This window comes from Martes martes (genome assembly GCF_963455335.1).
Source record: "Martes martes genome assembly, chromosome: 8".
NCBI classification, from domain to species: domain Eukaryota; kingdom Metazoa; phylum Chordata; class Mammalia; order Carnivora; family Mustelidae; genus Martes; species Martes martes.
The window spans coordinates 71,954,786-71,978,879 of NC_137895.1; the positions used below are offsets into that span (position 1 = coordinate 71,954,786).

Here is a 24,094-nt window from a genome sequence, read left to right on the forward strand (position 1 = left end):
TTCCTTTCACATCCAGGGTGTTTGCTCTTTCTGAAAGCTTTTTAATGAAAAGAAACAAACAGGCAACACAGGGGAGGCTGAATCTTTAGGATGCCCCCGAATGCTTAATCACTGATTCACCAATACCTTATTGTACAAGGCACTGGGCTGGGTATTAAAAACACATGAATGAATGTATCTTTCAGCCTTGGGGTGGCTCAGAGACCGACGGAGAAAACTAACGCATCTTACCCCGTTATCTTCCCTTGAGGGCAAAGCCTGCTTCTGAGAGCACCCAGATTTGTAGGGGAACTTCAAAAGGCAGGCACTAGGCCTCATTGATCTGGTCGGACAACTAGCAGTGGGAGTTTGCTGAATTAAGGTGGGGGTGGGTGGGAGTCACTGTTGTACCAAATGAACTTTATAACCAAGATGGTGAATACTGAAAGTTCAGTTTTATTTTTAACAACATTCAGAAGCATCCGTACCATTCCAAGGTAACATGCGACCCACGTCTTGGCTAAGACCAGCGGTCCTCTAAAGTTGACCTGGAATGCAAAATAAAATTTATTTCTATTTGGACTAAACGTATCCAAATGAGAGCATGAGAACAGTCAAAGATGGGCAAGTTTTAGAAATAACGGGGCCCCTGTGTTGAAGTCTGTAAGCCCGGAGAGGCTGCAGAGCGGAGACCGCCCTTGCCATTGGAAGGTGACCTCCCCCAGTGGGGGGGGGGAGAGAGCGTGTGCACACTTGAGCCCTTGTCCTTGAAGGGGATTGAGCGAGCCGAGGGGAGGGGTAGGCGGTGATCGGGTTTCCAATCACAATAGAGGAAGCTAAGAGGCTGCGGCGCGCGCGGGCCCCGCCTCCTCCTCCCCTTGCAGATCCTGCGCCGGAGGAGACGCGCGCAGCGAACATTGTCTTCTGCGCCGGTACCTCCAAGCGGGTTCTCTCCGGTAGGTTTCAGTCCGGGCCCCTGAATCCGGGCGGGACGCGCAGGGGAGTCCTTGCGTAGCAGCACTGGGGAAAGGACCAGGAAGGACTGTTTTCTGGGGCCTTTAGCCCCGAGCATCAGGACTTGGGCCTTGACTCGCCCCCGGGGTTTGGGGCGGCAGGCCGTGCCCTCCGCTGGGGACCCGAAGTGCAGCGAGGAGGCTGCCCCTGAGCCCCAGGCCTTGTCCTCCCCGCCACAGAGCTCGTCTCCAGCCTGGGCTGGATCAGAGGGGAGAGACTTGTTGCGTTTGCAGCTAAAATCGGGGTTCTGCATGCCCTTGATGGGTTTAAGGCAGCCGCATCCTCCTCCCCCCCACACCCCCCCTCCCAGCCCCGTCCCTGCTGGTCGACCCCGGGCACGTGCTTGAGGAACTGGGGGCGGGAGAGGGAACCCAGTACCACGTGAGGGCTGGCGGATCTCGAGCCTGGGTGTGGGGACCTACCGCCAGGGTAATGGACAGTCGCCCCCGCTTCTGCGGGGAGGCGGGTGGAGGATGGTCTGCGGGTTTGGCCCTGCACTCCAGTTTTTGCTCTGCTACGGATGCAGGCCTGCTTGGAGATGCAGGCCTGTTCTTCTCCGGCCTCTTTTCTTGATGCTTGGGGTGTTTTGTTTACTTGGCCAGCCTTGGGTGTGGAGAGGAAAGAAGGTTGGAATTTTCCCTAGAGACTTTTCTCCTGGGAGATCCGGGGTGGCTGCCCTCCCTTGCGACCTGCTGCTCTCGGCTCAGCCGCAGGCAGAAAAAGGTGGCCTGTGGGCGGCGAGCGACCCCAGCTGCGATTAGGGCACGTGGTTAGTGGAGGAATTAGATGGCAACACCTGGCTTTTTAAAAGGTGAAAATCGAGGGATAGTCTGCAAACAGGGTCTTTGTTCCTGAACTTAAGGCCCTGGTTGCTTGGCTCATTTCCGATGTTTTACATCCGCAGGGAGGCGGGGGATCGCCCTCGCTCCCCCCCAGGCGGGGGCGCTGGGCCTAAGGGGGAATGGAAAGGACTAAGAACCGCCGATTTTGACCCTATTTTCCAGATTTTTCCCCTGCAGCCACCACTCGGATCGTGGCACTGTCCTGCATGTATAATAGAAAACATTTTCTAATAGTTTTTTTTTTTTTTTTTATAACTCCTATTAAGGAGAAAAAAAAATTTAAAGGACTTTTCTCCGGCAAGATCTGAAAGAAAATATGTGCTGGCTTGAGCCTCTAACTGGTTTCTGAAGTTTCCAGAAATTACTTTAGGTCTGTACAAACGACTAATCTGTATATAGCAACCATTTCTGGATTTTTGTTTTCCACTGTTTGCAGGCTTCTGTCTGTAGGGATCTCAAACCAGCTAACGAAAATAGACTTCAAGGAGAAAAGTGGAGCAAGAGAAGGTGCAGTCTTCTGATTCTGGATTCTGCTCAGAAAGCAGGACGTGTGGGACTTTTCTTTGTCAGGCCGTTTGAGGAGGCAGTTGTCCCAGGCTGCCGATGTTTTTTTTTCTTTAGCATTCGTGAGAAAACTGCAGATGAGCTCTGCAAAGTAATCTTTACATTTAGTTCCTACAGTTGAGGGGTGGGCAATATTTTTTGGTGGGAAAATAGCTACAGGACAATAATCGTTACATAGTTTTGTCCAAATTCATGTACTTTATTCCAATTCAGAGCCTTCCGAACTCTTAACATACAGTCACTGAACTAGTAAACTTAGGTTACTTAGTCCATTGCAAATGAAAAACAAAAAGGAGACTAGAAAGCAGGGTACAGTTTGAAATAGGTACAGGGGCTGTGGATGACACAGTCTAGCATAAGAAGTAAAAGGAAAACTAAAACCATAATGGGTGACAATTATAAGTGATACTTAAATATGCAGAAAGGGCTTCACTATGACCTGCACCCTCTCTGTTTAAGAAGGCAGGGTAGTAGGTTTTGTGTACTCATTTGCCATGGAATTGGGAAGGTTCTTTGACAATTTAAGTAACTTTTTGCCATTTTAGTTATCTAAAAAATGGACCTGATTATCTGATGGCACAGATAAATTTGGTGTTAGTATATGGAATGTTTTCCAACAGGTTTTCTTCCTCCCCCGCCTTTTTTTTTTTTTTTTTTTTTAATGGCTGGAAAGAAACAGATTCAAAGGCTGATACTCTCCTATTGTGACTCCCTGAAAGGAAAATGTATTACGTGTGTACCCACCTTCCAGTTAGCTTCCAAGGTACACTGAATGAAATTTAGAGTAATAATTCTGAAGATTTTGCATCAACATTCACACAATTTTCATGTCACTGTATTTATAAAGTATACCTTTATGTCCAATACCCTGTGACCAGTTTTACGTGAGACTTAAAGTAGAAGAACCAGTCCCTATCTTCAAAGAGTGTTAATAACCATTAGTAGTAGAAACTATATCCATAACTGGTTATTAATTCTTTTACACCGAGCTGAAATATGGGTTAGTACAGGGCCCTAATTTAGTTTGCATAGTTACATATAAGTTCTTTATGAGGGGAATGGAAACAAGTAGGCTAATCTAAATGTAATATTCATTTCTTTCAGCGAGTAAATGAAAAGCCACAAGACAGAATTGTTATAACATGTTAAGTACTAGCACAGAATTCTAGGCTGAAGAGAAGAACCCAAATTCGAATGGCTTTATAGAAGTTTATTATTTTAATTAAATTCTCCGCTAAGTGGGTTGCATAGCTCTTTAAAATGTATTTTGTGTTGGAGAATATCATTAGGCTCATTTTCAACTGTGCTGTGGTTCAGAATTGCAACAGTAACATTTTATGGATTATTCCTGTTTGGGTTTTATATGTGGGCGTATGTATAATGTTTTGATTCTTTTCTTGCAGGGCATAATGGCAACTCTTAAGGAAAAACTGATTGCACCAGTTGCAGAAGAAGAGACAGCCGTCCCAAACAATAAGATCACTGTAGTGGGTGTTGGACAAGTTGGTATGGCCTGTGCCATCAGCATTCTGGGAAAGGTACATTTCAAGAACACCAGACACGATAATTTCAGTTTATGTATACAATCTCTTTAGACACTTCAGGGTTTTATTGTATCTTTAAAAGATTTTTTTTTCCTGAACTATTTTATTTTATTAAAGATTTTATTTACTTATTAGAGAGAGTGAGTACACATACATAAGAGTGAGAGAGAGCAAGAGTAGGGTTGGGGGGAGGGAGAAGCAGACTCCCTGCTGAGCAGGGAACCCAGTGTAGGGCTTGATCCCAGGACCCTGAGATTCTTACCTGAGCGCAAGGCAGACACTTAACCAACTGAACCGCCCAGGCACTCCATTTCCTGAACAATTTTAAGTAAGTTATAGACATCATGACACTTCACCTTTAAGTACATGAGTGTGTATTTACTGAGAACACTGTCCCTATATGACAATAGAATTACTACACTTGGGGAAGTTGACATTGATATAATACTATTATCTAATATACAGTACCTGGAGTTAAAATTCTCCCACCTGTTTTATAGTTTCTTACAACTGTTTCCACCCCAATCCAAAATCATATCTTTTATATACTTGCCCTCTCTTTTTCATTCTTCTTTAATTTGGAGCTGTAACTCAGCTTATTTTGCCTCCACATCATTGACATTTTTGTAGAGTGCAAGTCAGTTATATAGAACGTCCCTCAGTGTTGGTCTGATGTTTCCTTGTCATTAGGTTCAGGTTAAATGTTGGGGTGGGGTTATGACCAGGCGATGGCATCACATCAGAGGCATGTGATGTTCGACTTTTTATTCCTGGTAGTGCCCAAGACGCCCTGGGTTGAAGTGGTGAGTGCAGGACTTCTCCACTGCAAAGGTCACTTTACCCTCTATAATTAATAAATAATCCGCACAAGGGCTCTGCGGGCTGGTGGAAATGACCTTCTAGGTCCTTCAGAGTACATTTCTAAACAGACATAAATTCTGGCCTAATCAGCATCAGAAGATATTAACACTAACACTGATGTCATACTGTTACCACCTTCCGCTCCTGCAGACTTTCTTCCCTGTATACCTCCGCGGACTCCCGGCTTGCCTTCCATATACACCCCATGTAGGTCAGGCCATCGCTTTTTTTAGTCTCCAAGTACTTCTGAGGGAAGAGGCTCTTTATTGTTTACCTCACTGAATTGATTCTTGATCTTTTTGAAGGCTGCCTTAAATGTAGGAACCCTGCCCCCCTAAAAAAAATTGCTGCTTTGCCTTCAGTAGAGGACACTGTCTCTTTGTACCATATCTGAAGGCTGCCTGAATAACGCCTCGCCAGGCATGTTTCTGTTTGCAGAGCTTAAATTCTCAAGGAACGGATTCAAAGCTATCAGAGAAATCAACTAAAATACGTAGTATGCACCAACGAAGGTTTTATTCTTTCGCATTTTTTTTCTAGCTAGTTTTGGCTAGGTGCTTATTTGTAATAGCTGCTTCTCAAGTCACAGGGAATTTAAGTAATTACAATTTAGTGCTCACCGTTCATGCCAACAAAAATGAAAAATCTTGCAGCTTACGTTTCTTTCAAAACATTTATTGACTGTACACCAGGTGAAAGTGTTTAATAAAACCCTTTATATTAAACAGCAACCTCAGAATAGGTGGCGTTCGTATCCTGTTTTCGGATGAGGTGGCTGAGCTGTGAAGAGATTAAGCAGCCTGCCCATAGTCACAACAGCTGAAGTGGTAGAGCTGTATTTTGTTTTTTAATTTTTTTTTTTGTTTTAAGTAAATTCTACCCCCAACGAGGGGCTCGAACTCTTGACCCCCAGATCAGTGTTACCCTGAGCCAGCAGGGCGCCCCGGTAGAGCTGTATTCTGAACCCAGGCTCTGAACACTTAACTAAGGGGACTCCAGTTTCCTTTTATTCTAAGCTAGTATTCAGGCATTTGAAAACGTCAGGGCGCCGGTGAAAGGCTAAAGACACTTCTTTTCTCCTGCTCGTCTCAAAATTCAGACACTGCAGGAAAGTACGCCTACGTTAACCATGATTCTGTAAGGAATGCCTCTGTGGTTTTCATTTTAACTTAAAATCGTCTTCGGTAAATAAACTTGGGGCTGTACTTGGGTTATGTAATACTTTGGCCCAGTTCGAGTGCTAGAGAACAGACCCTTCTGCTGACACAGTAGGAGTCTTCCAGTTTGGATGCTGTGAGGGAATGACTGCCTTGCTCAAAGACCATTTTACGAATTAAAAATGTTTAAATCTTATTTTATTTTTATTTTATTTTTATTTATTTATTTTAAATTTATTTATTTGTTAGAGAGAGAGCGAGCACAGGCAGACAGAGTGGCAGGCAGAAGCAGAGGGAGAAGCAGGCTCCCTGCTGAGCAAGGAACCCGATGTTGGACTCGATCCCAGGATGCTGGGATCATGACCTGAGCCAAAGGCAGCCGCTTAGCCAACTGAGCCACCCAGGCGTCCCATTTAAATCTTATTTTAATGGGTGAAGATTAAAGTGCTTCAAAATTGTTACTAATATTTGGGGATTCTGAACCCTATTCGTTTAACAGAGGAAGGAAAATACAGTGCCCTGCTCTGTGAGGTGTTTGTATATTACTCCGTTTACTCTTTCCCAAAAGCTGGTGGGGTATTGTCATCTATGTATTACTGTTGGAAAGAAACAGTAGGAAGATAGAGCTGCTAAGTTCCTGATCCGGTCTTTGAGTCCATCACCGGGCTGGTATGCTTTACAGGGAATGCACATTGCTTTCTCCCCAGGAAGTGAGCCAATCTGGGGCATCAGAGATAAAGGTTGGGGAGGCCCACACTCAGGCCTCAGAAGGTTACTGAGGCCCCCAGTACAAGGTCCCATCACTACAGAAACTCAATTATCTTTTGCTTCTCTTTCCTACTCTCCCCAGTGTCATGGCCTTCCGATGAACTGTAGTAAGCTTCAGTAAAAACTGTAGCTCTTGTATGTAAACTTTCCACTAGTTTCACAGGACGCATAGACATGTGTACATCAAAATCTGAGATGTCACAGATGTCTGCTGTCTGTGTCAGAACAAAGTGGTGTTGGGGCGCCTGGGTGGCTCAGTGGGGTAAAGCCTCTGCCTTCGGCTCAGGTCATGATCTCAGGGTCCTGGGATCAAGCCCCACATTGGGCTCTCTGTTCCGCGGGGAGCCTGCTTCCTCCTCTCTCTCTGCCTACTTGTGATCTCTGTCTGTCAAGTAAATAAATAAAATCTTAAAAAAAAAAAAGAACAAGGTGGTGCAACAGGGGGCACCGTTCACATAGTGCCAGCAGCGCCTTTACCATCTCTGACTTACTGTTTACCATCTGTCCTCCTTCTCCAAAGTACCTAGCTTATTTCTGCTTAAAACGCATTTCCTTACACTTTCTTTCACCTGGAAAGTTCTACCCTAGTCCACAGGAGTTGACTTCCTCCTCCACATCACGGCTTTGTAGACAGGCAGTCGCTGCTGACTGTCCAAATAAACTTCCTTCCCAGGAACTTTGACATCGCCCTGCCTTATGGTCTCTGTAGCACTTCCACTGTCAGAGGTCTTCTTAAATGGTTCATTTAATTCCCATTCCCTAGTCCCGTGAGAGAAGGGACTTCCCTGAATTTGTTCATTGCTATGTATGTTCCTAATTAGTAGAATAATGTCTGGCGCATTTAGTAATAAGCATGTGTTACATAAATAAATGCTTCTGCTGTCCCTAATAATCACATTTTGTCAGGTTTTGATCATAGCTTTCCCTTCTCGTGGCTTCTGTGCCACGTGTCGCTCCTGCCCTACCACCCATCACAGGCTCCGCACTTGAGCTGTGGAGAGGGGGCTCTGAGTAGCCACCTCATCGTGTCGTCAGGGTTTGCAGAGCTGCCGTGCCCTCGGCCTCTGTGTCTAGCTGTCTTTGAGTCTCTCTCCTCACTCAGGTCGGGAAGCCATGTTCTTGTGGTACGGGCACAGCCTAGGGAGTCTTTTCGGAGCAGTGTAATTGCAGACCAGTGGGGAAGTAGTTTTAGCCGTGCAGGCCTTGGCGTAAAAGTAAGATGTCATTGATGCTTGGTCTCTGTACAAGAATTGACTGTGTAATAAACTGGACCGAAAGCCCAGGAAAAGGCCCAAACAGTGTTTAATAATACGATAGAAGTGGCATTCCGCGCATCACTGAATAAAAGGTTCTTGTCTGTTTAGTTTGTTACTTGGAAAAAGTTAACACCTTTTCCCTCCACAAAAGTTCATGCTGATGAGACGCTTGAATATAGAAATGCAGAGATCAGGGGCACCTGGGTGGCTCAATGGGTTAAGCCTCTGCCTTTGGCTCAGGTCATGATCCCAGAGTCCTGGGATCAAGCCCCGCAGCAGGCTCTCTGCTCAGCAGGGAACCTGCTTCCCCCTCTCTCTCTGCCTCCCTCTCTGCCTACTTGTGATCTCTCTCTCTGTGTCAAATAAATAAGCAAAATATTAAAAAAAAAAAAAGAAGCAATCAAATGCTAAGGCATTGGTGGCAGTCATTAATCGGCCACGAGGAGCGGGAGGCAAATAGGGCCACCTCTGGTCCACAGGGGACTTGAGATTAGAAGATGTTTTTGTTGTACATTAAACAAGTGGTCAGGCTCAACAGTGATGTTCTTGCCTTCTATCTGACCTTGTTCTCACTGATTAAGAAGCAGTAAGAACGGCAGTTCAGCCTTGCTGTTCAAACAGTTATAAATACGTTTATAGCCTAAGTGGCTTCACAGGCTTTACAGTCCAGGTACTCCTGCTTTTTCACAGTTCATGTTCTGCCACTTTGCTTTTACTGAAGACTGCCCCCCCCCCGCATTAGTGGCTGTTTTTGCTAACCAAAAGAAACCCCAAGATTTTCTCTTTTACCTCAAAAAGGTAAAAAGTGAAAAGTGGCCAGAGTTTATTTTGTTATGGAAGCAGCACACATCCCAAGCAGTGAGAGTGGTCCCACCGGATTTCCTTCCCCAGGAAGGAACCACACCTGCTCAGTGTCTGGGCATGAGGCTGCAGGAGCTTTGAGCTGTGTGAACATCTGGGCTTTACCTCAGTTTATTCTGTGTATCTGTTACCAAGATGTGTCCTAAGGTATCAGAAAAGCCTAAGAGAGGGGCACCTGGGAGGCTCGGTTGAGCATCTGCCTTTGGCTCAGGTCATGATCCCAGACTCCTGGGATCGAGTCTCACATCTGGCTCCCTGCTCAGTGGAGAGCCTGCTTCTCCCTCTCCCTCTGCCTGCCGCTGTGCCTACTTGTGCTCTCTCTCTAACAAATACATAAATAAAATCTTAAGAAGAAAAAAAGTTAATTTGCTTTCCTGTGGTATCAGCAATGAACATGTAGAATTTGATTTTAGTGTGTGTGCTGCCGAAGTGAGCACAAACATGGGGAATTTGAAATTAAAAACATAATACTATATATATACTATATATATACACACACTACATATATATATACTATATATATACACTATATATACACATATATATAGTGTATATATATAGTATATTGTATTATGTATTATGTTTTTAATACTATATATATGTATATATATATATAAAAGAAAAGTCTGAGAGAGGTTATTGGGATCTGAGGATTCTCAAAAATTTCCCATATAAATTAATGGAAATTGCCATTTCTGCTTTACACCATTTCTGCTTACAAAAGGTTTGGTAGGAACATTCTACTTTAGGATAGCGGGGGAAACCTGCGTAGGAATACAGAAGGCGATTTATTTCAGTCAAACACCAGTGCTGACGCTTAGTCACACATGTTCTGGGTTGCCTGCCTCCACACTTGGAGGATCGTCCGCCGTGCAGATGCAGCTAAATTCAGTGCTACAATTCTGTTTTTCAAGTATTGGGTCTCTTCCTTCCTTGCCAGCTGAGGATGCACTTGTCAGCCAATCCTCCACACCCACCGGCTGAAACAAAAGACAGGATCTCAGATCCTGTGACATCCTTTTCCACTTAACCCCGGAATTGTTTTGCCACGCTGACTTTAGCAGCACACATGTTATGTGACTAAAATAAAAAGGATACTCCTACTGCTCAGTACCTTGACAGAACATGATGGCTATTATTAAGTTATAATGTACTCACTGAAGGTTTAGAAGACACAAATAAGGTTTACATGATCTTGTCAGAGGCAATAGAGGATCTAACCCATTAAAAAGTATCAAGTTTTTAAATAAAACTTGTGAAAGTTAATGCCAGTATCTGATAGGTGTAGAAATGAGGAAATAGTTGCTAAGTAATTCCCAAAATAACTCACAAAATAGTCATTACAGAAGTTTGCAAGTCAATCTGTTGCTTGGAAGTAAGAGCACATTGGGAAGCTCTAGTCTCAGAAACTCACCAGCAAGACTGTTAAAACTCACTTCTTGAGACTAGCACGCCACTGGGATTCGAGGTCTGGGCAGTGCTCATTCCTTGGCTCCCACAGGGAGTGGGTCTGCTTTGGCTGGCAAACTAGAGAAGGTCAGGTTTTCGTACTGGCTTCTGCCTCTGCTGGTCAGTGCCTTCCAGATAACTCCTGTTACACCCTAGGCTACTCTACCCTTTTCCTTCACACTGTGTTTTTTTTTTTTTTTTTTTAAGACTTTATTTATTTTTTAGAGAGAAAGAGTGCACACGTGCGTGGGAGTGCACAAGTGGGGGCATGGCAGAGGGAGAGGGAGAAGCAGACTCCCCACTGAGCAAGGAGCCCAATGTAGGACTCGATCCCAGGACCCTGAGATCAGGACCTGAGTGGAAGGCAGCCGCTTAACTGACTGAGCCAAAGTGACTTCTGAGCCCAATTACCTACCCTTTTCCCATCAACAGTCTTCTCCTATATAGCTGATCACACTGTCCTTAGAAGAGGTATCCTCATTTTTAAGTGGACGTAGTATTGATATATCCTATTAAGCTAATTATTTTGCTAATAGCCCTAAAAACAGTAAAGGCAAGGACTCTAGTGATACTTCAGTGAGAGGGATAACTACTTATAAATTTTGCAAGTTACGGGTTTCCATAAGATAACGGAATTTTCGGAGCTGAAAGGTTGTTTGGATGCATCTAGACTGGACAACCTGCGCCCTCCCCTATTTTTTACAAGAAGAGTCGAAGTACTTGGTAAAGAGAGTGCTGTACATGACTGATAAAGGGAGAACCCAAGGCTTTGTTTTCTGCCAGTCTTCATGTAGGGATATAGAGAACATATAAACATAAAACATGTTACCTATAAAATACTTTATAGAATATGTAAAATTAAGACTCTAGATCAAGATTAAATAGTGTATTTGTTGATTTAGATTTTTATTTTCAATGAGTGACAGAGGATGACAGCTGTAATAGAAAACGAGAGCCCAGAGCATTAGGCTGATCACAGGAGAATGACTAGTCCTGGATCCCACCATCCGTAGGATACCCTTTCCTTTCCCCCGTCAAGACATGCACATTGGTTCAACCCAGCCTAAGGAGTTAGGTTGCAGACAGGGGTTCAAATCCTGCTATTGATAGCTTAAACCAAATCTACCCTCTGAAAAATCCTCCAAACTGGAGGTGATTTCAGGGATGGATACTCCCCAAGGTGGATTCTGGGTCTGGGTGAGTCTTCATCACCCCTCACTCATTGGAAGACTTGTATATCCTGAGACCACTACTGAACTGTTGGTTTCATGAGGGGTCTTTGTCTACATACTCTTAAAGTGATTTGTATTGTGATATCGAATCCTAATTGAGTACTAGAAGGTGAAATTTAGAAAAATCAGTGTGTTAAATATTAATAGTTCATTCAAGACTTTCTCATGCAGTTGTTCAAAGGACACAGCTAATTCCCTGGTAAAACTCTCAAGGTTTTTAACACTTGGTGCTTAGCCATTTAAAAAGGGTCTCTGTTTAGGGGGCATCTGGGTGGCTCAGTCCCAACTCGGTCACATCTTAGGTCCTGATCTCAGAGTTGTGAGTTCAAGCCCTGTGCTTAAATAAATAAATAAGGGGTATCGATTGGGTTTTGAGTTGAGGTGCACTGGAGTGGCTTAGGGTACTAACGCCTGTTCTTGTATTTCTAGTCCCTGGCTGATGAACTTGCCCTTGTAGATGTTTTGGAAGATAAACTCAAAGGAGAAATGATGGATCTGCAGCATGGGAGCTTATTTCTTCAGACACCTAAAATTGTGGCAGATAAAGGTGATCTAATAATAGATGCCCTCCCTCTCACGTAGAATTAGTTTTCCATGTTGGTGAATCTAGTGTTGGCCGTTTTTCTTTCCTTCTCCCTCCCATTCATCCTTGAGGACCAGCGCAAGTGTTACCTCTATAAACTTCCCATGTGACTTCCACACATTTGACACATGATATTTTAGGAAGTTGTATCATACTGCTTGTGTACCTGTGTTTGAGAACAGGAATGTTTTAGAAACTTTGAAAAAACTAAGTAAAATTCATAGTCTAGCTGTCTCTGTTCTGGATGAGCACATTTACATGGTGGTACCACCATCAGAGCAGGGCTGTGTGGAAAATGGACCTCAGATGTGACCTCAAAATAAATTCCACTACTGAATGGCTAAAATGTGGACCTCAAAATAAATTCCACTACTACTACTAGTGGCTGCTGTTCATTGAGTTATTAGCATTCTGGGTACTATGAAATTTTTGTATGTCACATGTTTTGAATGTCACATTTTACCTCATATTCACAACAAACCTATAAAAGGTAAGTCCTCCACATAACATTGATGAAAGGTCAGAATAACTATCAAAAGTCACTTAGCAATAGTTTATTATGTGACTCATTCCACAGCTATTGTCTCTGATGGTCACATCAGGTCATAATGTCTGTATTTGGGAAGTGACACTTCTTGAGGAAAAAAAATACTCTCCAGAGAAACTCAGTTGCTAAAAGTGAATAGGCTTCCTTAAAATATTGAGTATTAGAAAATAGTTTCCCGCCAAGAACAAACACTGCTGTGCCTTCGTTCCCGTCGGTAGATTGGATTAGCAAAGCCTAGAAGTGTCCCTTAAGGCCCTTTTTTTTGGTTGGAGGAGTTCCTGCTGGACTTTGGACTCGCTGTTTATGTTTTATCAAATTACTAGCAATCTAATATTCTAAAGTCAGTGGCATTTTAAATTTCTTAGCCAGAAACATAATTTGGGGCCTTTTTTATTATCTTGGTCCATTCTCTGAGCGAGTTTTATGGTTGGATTATTTCTGTGTAACTCAAAAAGGAGGAAGCTATTTCTCGTGAGAAGAGCGTTATACTTCAAAACCTTATAAAATGGGAATTCTTGCATATGTAATTCTTGCAGTATGTAATGCCTATGTAAGTCCTAGAAGCTTACGGTTGTTTAGGTTTCTGGAGCATATCATAGATGATGTATTTTGATAAGAGTTGTATTTAATGTACCTCCCCCCCCCCCCCCCCCCCCCCCCCCCCGCTTCTCTTTCAAGATTACTCTGTGACTGCCAATTCTAAGATTGTGGTGGTGACTGCGGGAGTCCGCCAGCAGGAGGGAGAGAGCCGGCTCAATCTGGTGCAGAGGAATGTTAATGTCTTCAAATTCATTATTCCGCAGATAGTCAAGTACAGTCCTGATTGTATCATAATTGTGGTTTCCAACCCAGGTATTTTATTGATAAGAATTGTCTAAAGGTTCGCTGCTGTGAAGTTAAATGCTTTGGGTATCTGTTTTATTTTGTTTGGCTTTTAAAGATTCTGTTCTAGGATTTGCTAGCAGAAGCAATTCTTGTATCTTCTGTTACTAGCCTCAAAAGAGTGGTGTTTGCAAAACAAATGGCAGAGTTCTGGGCCAAATGTTTAAAAATGTGAGAAGTTATATATAAAACAGTTGCAACTGTTTGTTTCATCAGTTTGTTGTAGAGCCTAGAAGCTTTTTAAATTTTCTAGGAAGATTATCCTGGGATGTGTAATGAAACATTTAAATGTGGCTTCAATTTGTAAGAAACATTGTAGCATTTCTGATCTTCTGTTGGCCAAGAAGTGTATTCTAGGGGTGTTGAATTTGAGAATAGTTTAAAAGCCATTAATCAGTCCAGTTTTAAAGATCGAAGTAGACTATCCATAGACAAATAACATGCTAATGCCAAATGTTGTAACTTAAATGTTGCCTTTTTTTTTTTTTTTCCTAAATCAACATTTGCAGAATAAGCATTAAAACTTCTGGTTAGAAAGAATTGCATTATTTAACCAAAATAGTCAGAATTCACTCTATTTCGCACTTCTTTTGTCTGTAATTTGCCACCAAACAGACCATTTATTAGTGAACATATTAGATACACTGATAAAGTGGTAAAACTGATTGTTTCTGACACTTCACATAGAGAAAGATTGTGAATCAGAACCAGGGAGATCTTTATAGTTTATGGAATATTGAGAATTGGGGGCCAGCAAGGACAGATTATTTTAGTAGTGTTCTGTGCAATCCTGGATTGGGGGTTACTAAATAGCTCAGTCTTATGTATAAATATGTATATATATGTATAAATATGTAGTGGTAGGTAGACTTGGAAGGAACAAGAATGACAAATAGCTGGTATGTAGGAAGTTCCTGCATCCCGGGCCCAAGACAGACATCATTAGCTCATTATACAACTTTCCAGGTTCAAGTCTTCAAAGTCTCAACTCCAGAAAGTCGACGCCCACTGAATCAGGGTTGCTAAGGAAGAGGTTTATAATACCCAGTCCAAAATGACCTTAAAATATCTCCACACACCTGTGTGTGGAGGTGGAGATGGCAAGATTAACCTCTTGCCTGCCTTGTGTGCACATTTTCTCTTTTTTATGGTTTAGCCTAGAAGTTCTGCGATTCTGTCTTGGCCAGCAAGTTTTACTCTTTGAAGTCTCAGGGCTGTGGCACACCAGAATAAAGGTTCTATCATAGAGGTCCTTTCATTAAATACTAGAAAATGTTAATCCCTTGTATTATTACAATTGCTTACTGAATAGTGCCTTGTGCCCAGAGAAATTTGTAGTAGTATGCCTTAGTAATTTAGTAACCCATGGCTTTTGGGTTATTATGATAGTCTTTACCATCATGGAACATTACCATCAGAGGAGCATATGTGACCATTGGTTCTCTTATCTCCATTATCTCTGAACTCTGTAAAGTCAAAGTATTCAGTCTTTCCAGCTGTATCTCAGACTGGAAAAGTTGGGGAGAAGGAAGATAGGGCACTTGCTAATTGACACAGCAGTTGAAATCAGCTTTGATTTACTCACGTATATTACTTCTAACCATTTTAGTGGATATTCTCACATATGTTACCTGGAAACTAAGTGGACTACCCAAGCACCGTGTGATCGGAAGTGGGTGTAATCTGGATTCTGCAAGATTTCGCTATCTTATGGCTGAAAAACTTGGCATTCATCCCAGCAGCTGCCATGGATGGATTTTGGGAGAACATGGTGATTCAAGTGGTAAGGGAAAAAAAAACCCATAATATTCTAATGTGTACTTATGGTATTATTCTTGTTATTCTGAATTTTTTAAATTTTAATTTCACATACTTAACATTACAAATAAGCAATTTGGGGGAGAATACTCTGATAGTGACTAGGTAACTATGTATACAGTCCTTATCAATTTTTTGCCTGCTAAGTTTAGAACCATTGATACTTCTTGATTAAGTAAATTATTACTATGGTATGTCCGACACAATATTCAGTCATTTCTTCTATATTTATTATATTCTACTGTAAAAGAAAGCTTTCTCTTCCTCATTTATGTATTCATTTGTATCAGTGTGTACTCAGATTTTTATTTTATTCCACAAATGTTCTTTTACCATCTTTGTAATGCAGAAGTTGTCTCAGATTTGGAAAGTAATAGGCTTTTCAAACTGGCTCCTATGTCTTTTTGACATGTCCCAGCATTTTTTGAGTCCTTGTCTCTGGGACAAGGAAGTGTACCACATTGGTGTTTTACTTCCCGTTTCCCTGTACTAGAAGCATCTCTTTCTCCAATGAGCCCTGTTTCCTTCTGAGGGGAATGGTGTTTAGAGACCAAGATCTGGGCATAGGTGTGCCCAGATGTGTATCTACTATTCTTTAGTGTAAAATCTTGCTTTAAATGAAATCTGATTTGGGGGCACCTGGCTGGCTCAGTTGGTAGGGCATTTATCCGACTCTTTCTGGATTTTGAGTTAAAGCCCCATATTGGACCATGGAGCCAATTAAAAAAAAAGATAAAGTAAATGAAATCGGATTTTTAATACGTCATTAATAACTGTCAATCATTTAAGTAGTAAGAGACCATTTGGTAAATATCTCAGATATTTTCTTTAGGAATTTAAGTAGAATTGTTAGTCATTAATTATTGTAGAAAGACCAACATTAAAGTTACATTGCACTTCTGTTTCTTTTATAATGCTTTCTTTTGAAACAATTAAGGGGCCCCTGGTTAGCTCCATTGATTAATCACCCGATTCTTGATTTCGACTCAGGTAATGATCTCAGGGTTATCAGATGGAGCCCTACCCGGGGCTCTGTGCTCAGCAGGGAGCCTGCTTCTCCCTCTCCCTCTGCTCCACCTGCCCTCTACTCTCTCTCACTAATAAATAAATAAAATCTTAGAAAGAAAAAAAAAAAAAGCACTATTTATTTAAGTTAATTAAGTCTCTGTTTTCATTTAAGTTAATATCTCTGTTCTCTGGCACACCTGGCTGGCTCAGTCAGAAGAACATGACACCTCTTGATTTTGTGGTTGTGAGTTCAAGCCCCATGCTGGGTGTAGAGATTACTAAAAAATAAACTTTAAAGAAATTTTTTAAAAAATTAATATTTCTGTTCCAAACAGTTTTATATAAAAACACTTATGAACAATTCTGATTGTATCTTATAACTCTTAAGCCTCTTTATTAAACTAAAATACATTGAATAAGCTAATGGTATAAAACTGTAATTATCCAAAACACTTTAATAGTAACGATAATCTTTATTTTACTGAATTCGTATCTGCCCTATATGCAAGGAAATATTTTCTCCCTAAAAGGTTTAGGTGTAAATATTCTTTTGATATTAATGAGCATGTGTAATGTGAATTTAGGAAAGAGTTTGTTACGGTATAAGAATTCGGTCTTACAAACTGTTGCATTTGTGCTATTATATACAAGAGTTCCTAATATCCAAGGATTTCTTTGAATTTATGCCCTATATAAAAAACGATCACAGTATCTAGTGTGCAGCAAAAGGTCAGTCAATGCTAGTTACTACAGTTGTACAATTATGAGAACCACAGATGTGGAGATGATTTTACATGTCCTCTAGTTTAAGGCTTGCATTATAGTGAAGAAAGAATGAGGCAAAGCAGGCATAGTGGCCAGTGGCTTGTTAGAGATCCTTTAGCCAATTAGTGGCACAACTACAACTAGAATCATGTCTTTGGACTCCTATCCAATCTTCTGTTCACTCATCACTGTGTCATTTTTTTTCCAGTACACCTTTTTTTCCTATTTCTACATTGACCTGTATGGAGTGAAAGGGAATTAAATTGTGCTCAACCCTGACTCATATGTAGAGTTCATAGTTTCATCAAAAGCCATGGAAGTACCTTAGTTTTCTCAACAATTAGCCTGAATTCCCAAGACTTGTGGACTTATAGAGGAGTCTTATTTGGCCATGGGCAGCTCTGCCTGTCATAGCTGGTTTCAGCCGTACTAGACTTTACCCCACGCTTTTGCTCTTATTTCCTGAGTTCACAGTGCTCTCCTCCAAAGGCCCCTGTGGACCATACTTAGTTTTCAAGGTCCAATTCAAATACCTATTTTTGTAGCTCTTTCTGACACCCCTTCACCCCTAATTAAAGTAGATTCTGAACTTATGGTTTTTTTTTTTTTAATTTATGTTTTATAATGCTTTCTCCATGCGTCTTTGGTAGCTCATCCCAGTGCTTTCGTTTCCTTTGCTTGTTTCCCAGTAAATTCTGAACTTGCCCACAACACAGGCCATGCCCTTCCTCATTTTTTATATGCCTGCATCTTCAGTATATACTTCGGGCTGGCTTAGAAGGTGTTAAGAATAAGTAAAGGTGGGGGCGCCTGGGTGGCTCAGTGGGTTAAGCCTCTGCCTTCGGCTCAGGTCATGATCTCAGGGTCCTGGGATCGAGCCCCGCATCGGGCTCTCTGCTCAGTGGGGAGCCTGCTTCCCCCCCTCTCTCTGCCTAGCTCTGATTTCTCTCTGTCAAATAAATAAAATCTTTAAAAAAAAAAAAAAGAATAAGTAAAGGTGTTCTGATGCATCAAGCCCTCCAAAAGATATAGTTGATGACCGAGAACACCTTTGCTGTGCCTCTGGAGGCATTCTTGGAAGGAAATATTTGATCTGTTTAAAACCAGAAAAATTCACTATGGTTGTTACATGGAGTTTGTTTCGAGAGATAGACTGGACTTAGGGCACAAAAAGAGATAACGAGTATATTTGGACCTTACCCCAGAATTTTTTTTTTAACTTCGCTCCAGAAGAAAGGGCTTTATATAAGAAGAGTGAGTAGGAGTGAACTTAAAATTTTCTCAGATCGGGAGTTTAAGATAGTCCTGAACTGGAAGCCCTTGTGATTTCACAAACTAGGGGAAGGCAAAGAATTTCACATTCTCTGTAAGTACGATGCAGCAGTTCTGTTTTGCACCAAAATGGTTCAAAGTTAAAATGTCTGCTGTGTGGCTGAAGGCACATGCCAGCCTCTGGGGGAAAGCGGACTGGGGCAGCTGTCTCTGGAGCTGCTCTAGCCGGTATTCAGTAACTTGCCTCGGAGGTGAAATCTGAACTTAAGAGAATAAAGGATTTTTTAAAATAGTGTCAAAACATATGACATGTTTTGGACACCTGGGTGGCTCAGTTGTTAGGCGTCTGCCTTTGGCTCAGGTCATGATCCCAGGGTTCTGGGATCGAGCCCCACATCGGGCTTTTGCTCAGCAGGAGCCCTGCTTCTCCCTCTCCCACTCCTCCTGCCTGTGTTCCCTCTCTCGTTGTGTCTCTCACTGTCAGATAAATAAATAAAATCTTAAAAAAAAAAAAAAAGAAATGCATGACATGTTTATCCTTTTTCTCCAGTGGCTGTGTGGAGTGGAGTGAATGTGGCCGGCGTTTCTCTTCAGGAACTGAATCCAGATATGGGAACAGACAACGACAGTGAAAATTGGAAGGAAGTGCATAAAATGGTGGTGGAAAGGTAAGGGGAAGGGGGGTTAAGATGATTAATTTTATTGCAATAAAATTATCAAAATTTCCATGACTGTCTGCTCAGGTGAGCTCTTAGAATAGTAAACATGCAGGGCGCCTGGGTGGCCCAGTGGGTTAAGCGTCTGCCATTGGCTCAGGTTGTGATCCCAGGGTCCTGGGATGGAGTCCCACATCAGGCTCCCTGCTCAGTGGGGAGCCTGCTGCTTCCTCTGCCTCTCCCCCAGCTCATGGGCTGTCTCATTCTCTCTCTCAAATAAAGATAAATTAATTAAACATTTTAATATATGTATATACTAAACATGCAGCTGTTGTCTTCTGAAGCAGGTAAGACTAACTTACTGGTCAAACCTACCATGCAGGTCCCCATGGGAAGAGCAAACGTTTTTCTAGAGAAATCCTACTATATAGGGAACAGGAGTAAAACATGGAATTAACAAGTGAGAAGGGCTTTCAAATTGCCTCTTACCGATAAATGAGGTTGACTTGTCTAGAACCTAGACACTCTTGGTCTCATAATTGCCTAAAATGAGTACTTGCTGATTGATTACTGTGTTAAAGCTGTGCTGTATTCGCCCTTCCACACCTAACTAAAGATGTCTCCCTCTCTTTCCTTTTTTCACTCTTACGTAGTAACCATCCTTTCCTGTGACCTTTGTGCTTACAAGGTGTCATTGTGGAATAGACTGAAGACTAGGGCTTGAATTCAAATCATGACACTGGCACTTATAAATGCCATTTAACTTTTAAGTTGAATCTCACTTTTGTTCTCTCTGAAGTCATATGGTATTAGAATTATTATAAAAATTGAGTAAAAACACAGAATAATGCTGGTGAGCATTCAGTAAATGTCGGCTGTTACTATTTGCAGAGAATTATTACAAGACTTCCTCAAACATGGAATTGTTTTTGCTTAGTTTAAATGTAATGAATTTTTTTTTCTGGAATTTGACTTGTGCATGGAGGAAAAGATTGTCTAAAAATGTGAGAGGGTCCTTAGCATTTTATTAACTTAATCCCTTTATTTTACAAATGAGAAAACTAGGGGTCACTCAGATAATATTATAACTTGGTTAAGGTCTTATAGCCAGTGATTGCATTCAATTCCAATTTCCTAAATTCTCATTTTGGTTACTCCTGTGACCTCTTAAGGACCAGGACCTTTGTGGGTTTCAAGGTGTGAAATTTACTTTCAGAAAATTGCTAGGCAGGTATTGTTTTCACTCTGCTGTTATATTAGTTGGTATCGTATTTTAGGTGACAGTGGTAAGTGGGACCTCGAAATCAAGATATATTTTTGTCCTTAGAATGTGAAGGTCCACCCTGCCTAGGTGTGTGGGGTGGGTATCTTTATGATCATCACTTGTGACCAACAGAGAATAACCAGCCCCTAAAAAGGAAGTAAGCCATTAAAGGTGTTATCAATAGAGATGTGAAAAGGACTTAAGTTCCCTGGTTAGGTTTCTATAAAAGACCAACCCTAGGGGCGCCTGGGTGGCTCAGTGGGTTAAGCCTCTGCCTTCGGCTTAGGTCATGATCTCAGGGTCCTGGGATTAAGTCCGGCATCGGGCTCTCTGCTCAACAGGGAGCCTGCTCCCTCCTCTCTCTCTGCCTGCTTCTCTGTCTACTTGTGATCGATCTCTCTCTCTCTGTCAAATAAATTAATAAATAAATAAAATTTAAAAAAAAAAAAAAGACCCACCCTAAAGGCTCTCTTTGGCAACCTTGTTGAGACCCCCTCTCACTCTTGAGGGCTTTTTCTGTATCTTCCCTTAATAAACTTATATCGCTTTACTCAAGAAAAAAAAAGGCTGTGATGGTCCTTTAATTCTCATTGTTTCCTGATTTCATTAATCACTTTGGAAATATTCATGTTTATGAATATGAAGATCGGTTGGGAAAAAGTACGTTTTTACCGCTGTGACTTAATAAATATGCATGCATATAATAAGTTATTTTGTTTTAAGATTTATTTATTTTTGAGAGAAGTGAGCATGGGGAGGGTCAGAAGGAGAGAGAGAAATTCCAGCAGACTTCTTGAGCTCTCACAGCCCAATGCAGGGCTAGATCTCAAGACCCTGAGATCATGATCTGAGCTGAAACCAAGGTCAAACGCTTAACCTGCTGCACCAAACAGGGGCCCCTCAATAACCTATTTAAATTTATCACAGCATGCATGTAGAGTCTACTGGGTAGTGTTTCCAGTTGCACATGTTTTATATATATGTTAACTCATTTAACAAACTTATAAAATAGATACCATTGTTGTCCTCATTTTACAGAAGAGGACGCTGAGATAAGAAAGGCTTACCGAAGATGACACAGTTTAACGAGACAGAGCAGAAGTCAAACCCAAAGAGTCCAGTTTTCATAACTATTGAGTCTGATTTCAGTGACTTCTTCTATGATTTTTTTTCTTTCCTTAGTGCCTACGAAGTCATCAAGCTAAAAGGATATACCAACTGGGCTATTGGATTAAGTGTGGCTGATCTCATTGAATCCATGTTGAAAAATCTATCGAGGATTCATCCAGTGTCAACAATGGTGAAGGTAAGATAAACTTACAAATATAATTTCCAGTATTCTATTCTGTGAATAGATTACAAGAAGGACAAGGTGGTCTCAGTCTACTTTTTTCTGAATCTCAAAATTTTGTGGAAACTTTTCTCTTTTCTCCCTTGTATACTGTGGCAGATTAAATATTAACTGAGTCTTTTTTGACACATTTTCAAAATATATATTATTTGAGTAAGTATAATAGCTTTATTTCAAGTTGGGGCATTAATCTATAGATTGTCTTTGATGTGGTAATCTTAGTAAATTTAATTCAGTTTAAAAGCTATGAAACAGGGGCACCTTGGGTGGCTCAGTCAGTTAAGCATCTGCCTTCAGCTCAGGTTATGATCTTGGGATCCTGGGATCAAGCCCCGATGGGGCTCTCTGCTCAGGAGGGAGTCTGCTTCTCCTTCTCCCTGTCTCCCTGCTCATACATATGCTCTCTCTCAAGTAAATAAAATCTTTAAAAGTAAATCTATGAAACACTTAGGTAGAAGTTCATTTTTTTCAGTAAAATTAAGGTTGTATTAAAATACTGTATAAGATAACTGATTTCCATAAGTCAATGGCAAGGGTGAAAATGTAAGGGGAAAATGCAGTAGATTAAAAGAAATATGGAAAAGAGAAAGATACAGAAGTATTTGGTGGTAAAATGTGATGTCAGGTATTTTTGGTTTTGTTATTTTAAATACTATAGCAAAATTTCGTAAAGTAAGTATAGCAAAAATTGAATCATTGCTCAGTCTTGGAGTACATATTTGGAATTTGCTTATTTATCTCTACTTTGGTGTATGTACAAAATTTTGGAATTAAACTTTAGCACCTGGCTGCCTCAGATGAAAGAACATGCAACTCTTGATCTCAGGGTCATGAACTTGAGCCCCAAATTGGGTGTAGAGATTACTAAAAAGAAATAAACTTTTTAAAAAAGGTTTGAAAAATATATTAAAGTAACTTGTCTAATATAATTAAATAACCCAACTAATTGTATGGTTAAATTGACCCTGTGAATAAATTAATTGCTTTATAGAAACTGATAAAGTGGGAAGTTATACTATTTTCTTTTTAGCAACTCTTGGATGTTACAGAAATCTTGCCTTTGAGTGGCTTCCAACTACTTATTCTGGACTTATTGGACAGCTACATCTGAAATTCCCTCCTTAACTAAAGAATTTTTTAAAATTTGGATTTCATGAAAAGCAGCCCATTAAGAAACACATTGGAATGCAATTTAACTTGAAGACTTAGATATTAAATTTCATTAAAGTATATCTAAGCAGAGAGAGATGTGTTAATAAGTTCAATAAAAAACTTACTACTTTCTTTAAAATTTCTAGTTTATCATAATGTATATTTGCATATTCTGTGTATAAAATCGAATTCAGAATGTGAGTATTTGGAAAATAAGGGCCTGTATGTGTTGAAAATCAAAGAATGAGTTTGTGCTTAACTGTATTTTCTACATGCCTCTTTGCTTAAACATGGGATCAGTGATCATTCTTTCTATGATTTTATTTCTTTCCTTTTTTTAAAAAAGATTTTTTATTTATTTATGAGAGAGAGTGCACACAAGCAGGGGGAGCAGCAGGCAAAGGGAGAAGCAGGCTCCCTCCTGATCAGGGAGCCTGATGTGTTCCCAGGACCCAAGGATCATGACCTGAGCCGAAGTCAGATGCTTAAGTGACCCACCCACGTACCACTGTGATTTCATTTCTTAATCTAATCGTTTCTCTTGTTCTGTCAGGGAATGTATGGCATTGAGAACGAAGTCTTCCTGAGCCTGCCTTGTATCCTGAACGCTCGGGGCTTAACCAGTGTGATCAACCAGAAGCTAAAAGATGATGAGGTTGCCCAGCTCAAGAAAAGTGCAGATACCTTGTGGGACATCCAGAAAGACCTAAAAGATCTGTGACTCCTGGCTTCTAGGTTGTAGAAATTTAAAACTACAATGTGATTAACTGTGAGCCTTTAGTTTTTCATCCATATACATGGATCGCAGTTTGCTTTTATCTTCCTAAATACGTGAATCTGGGCTCACAGAATCAAAGCCCATGCTTGGTTTAATGCTTGCAATATGAACCCTTGAACAAATAAAATTAACTATTGTAGTGAGCTTCTATTTCTGGGACTCCTTCTTTAGTGATCTGAAAGATTTCAATCAATATTTCAAATAATTCTCCCCGCCCAATAGAATGCCCTAAATTCTATCTATTCCATTTTCTGTATTCATCCCTCCAAATAGCACAACCATTCTTTGTCACAGTATATGCCACGATCTTGTTATTGTTGTCCTGAGAATATGATTGCCCTTTTAAAGACATAATTTTTTTAGAGCAATTTTAGGTTTACAGCATAATTGAGAGGAAGGTACAGTGATTCCTCATACACTTCTTGCCCCCACACCTGATGGTTTCAATGTCATTCAATAAATGGTACACTTGTTACAGTCCGTGAAACATT

At 41.0% G+C, this 24,094-nt stretch overlaps 1 protein-coding gene across 2 annotated transcripts; it reads left to right on the top strand.

The window, feature by feature from the left end:
* Positions 1–742: 742 nt before the first annotated feature.
* On the top strand, positions 743–24,094 carry LDHB (lactate dehydrogenase B). Of its 2 annotated transcripts, XM_080810794.1 has the most exons (9): positions 803–935; positions 2,102–2,205; positions 3,803–3,937; positions 11,957–12,074; positions 13,336–13,509; positions 15,149–15,322; positions 18,953–19,070; positions 21,505–21,628; positions 23,379–24,094. In XM_080810794.1, the coding sequence occupies exons 3-9, from the start codon at positions 3,809–3,811 to the stop codon at positions 23,544–23,546; spliced, it is 1,005 nt and encodes a 334-aa protein (XP_080666920.1). In that variant the 5' UTR covers positions 803–935; positions 2,102–2,205; positions 3,803–3,808; the 3' UTR covers positions 23,547–24,094. The 2 variants fall into 2 exon arrangements, with proteins under 2 accessions (XP_080666919.1, XP_080666920.1); XM_080810793.1 differs by lacking the exon at positions 2,102–2,205 and having other exon boundaries at positions 743–935.

Coding starts and splice junctions, on each gene's coding strand:
- LDHB (XM_080810793.1), top strand. CDS start 3,809: ATGGCAACTCTTAAGGAAAAACTGATTGCACCAGTTGCAGAAGAAGAG. Junction 3,938..11,956: donor CCATCAGCATTCTGGGAAAG/GTACATTTCAAG, acceptor TTGTATTTCTAG/TCCCTGGCTGATGAACTTGC. Junction 15,323..18,952: donor AGAACATGGTGATTCAAGTG/GTAAGGGAAAAA, acceptor CTTTTTCTCCAG/TGGCTGTGTGGAGTGGAGTG.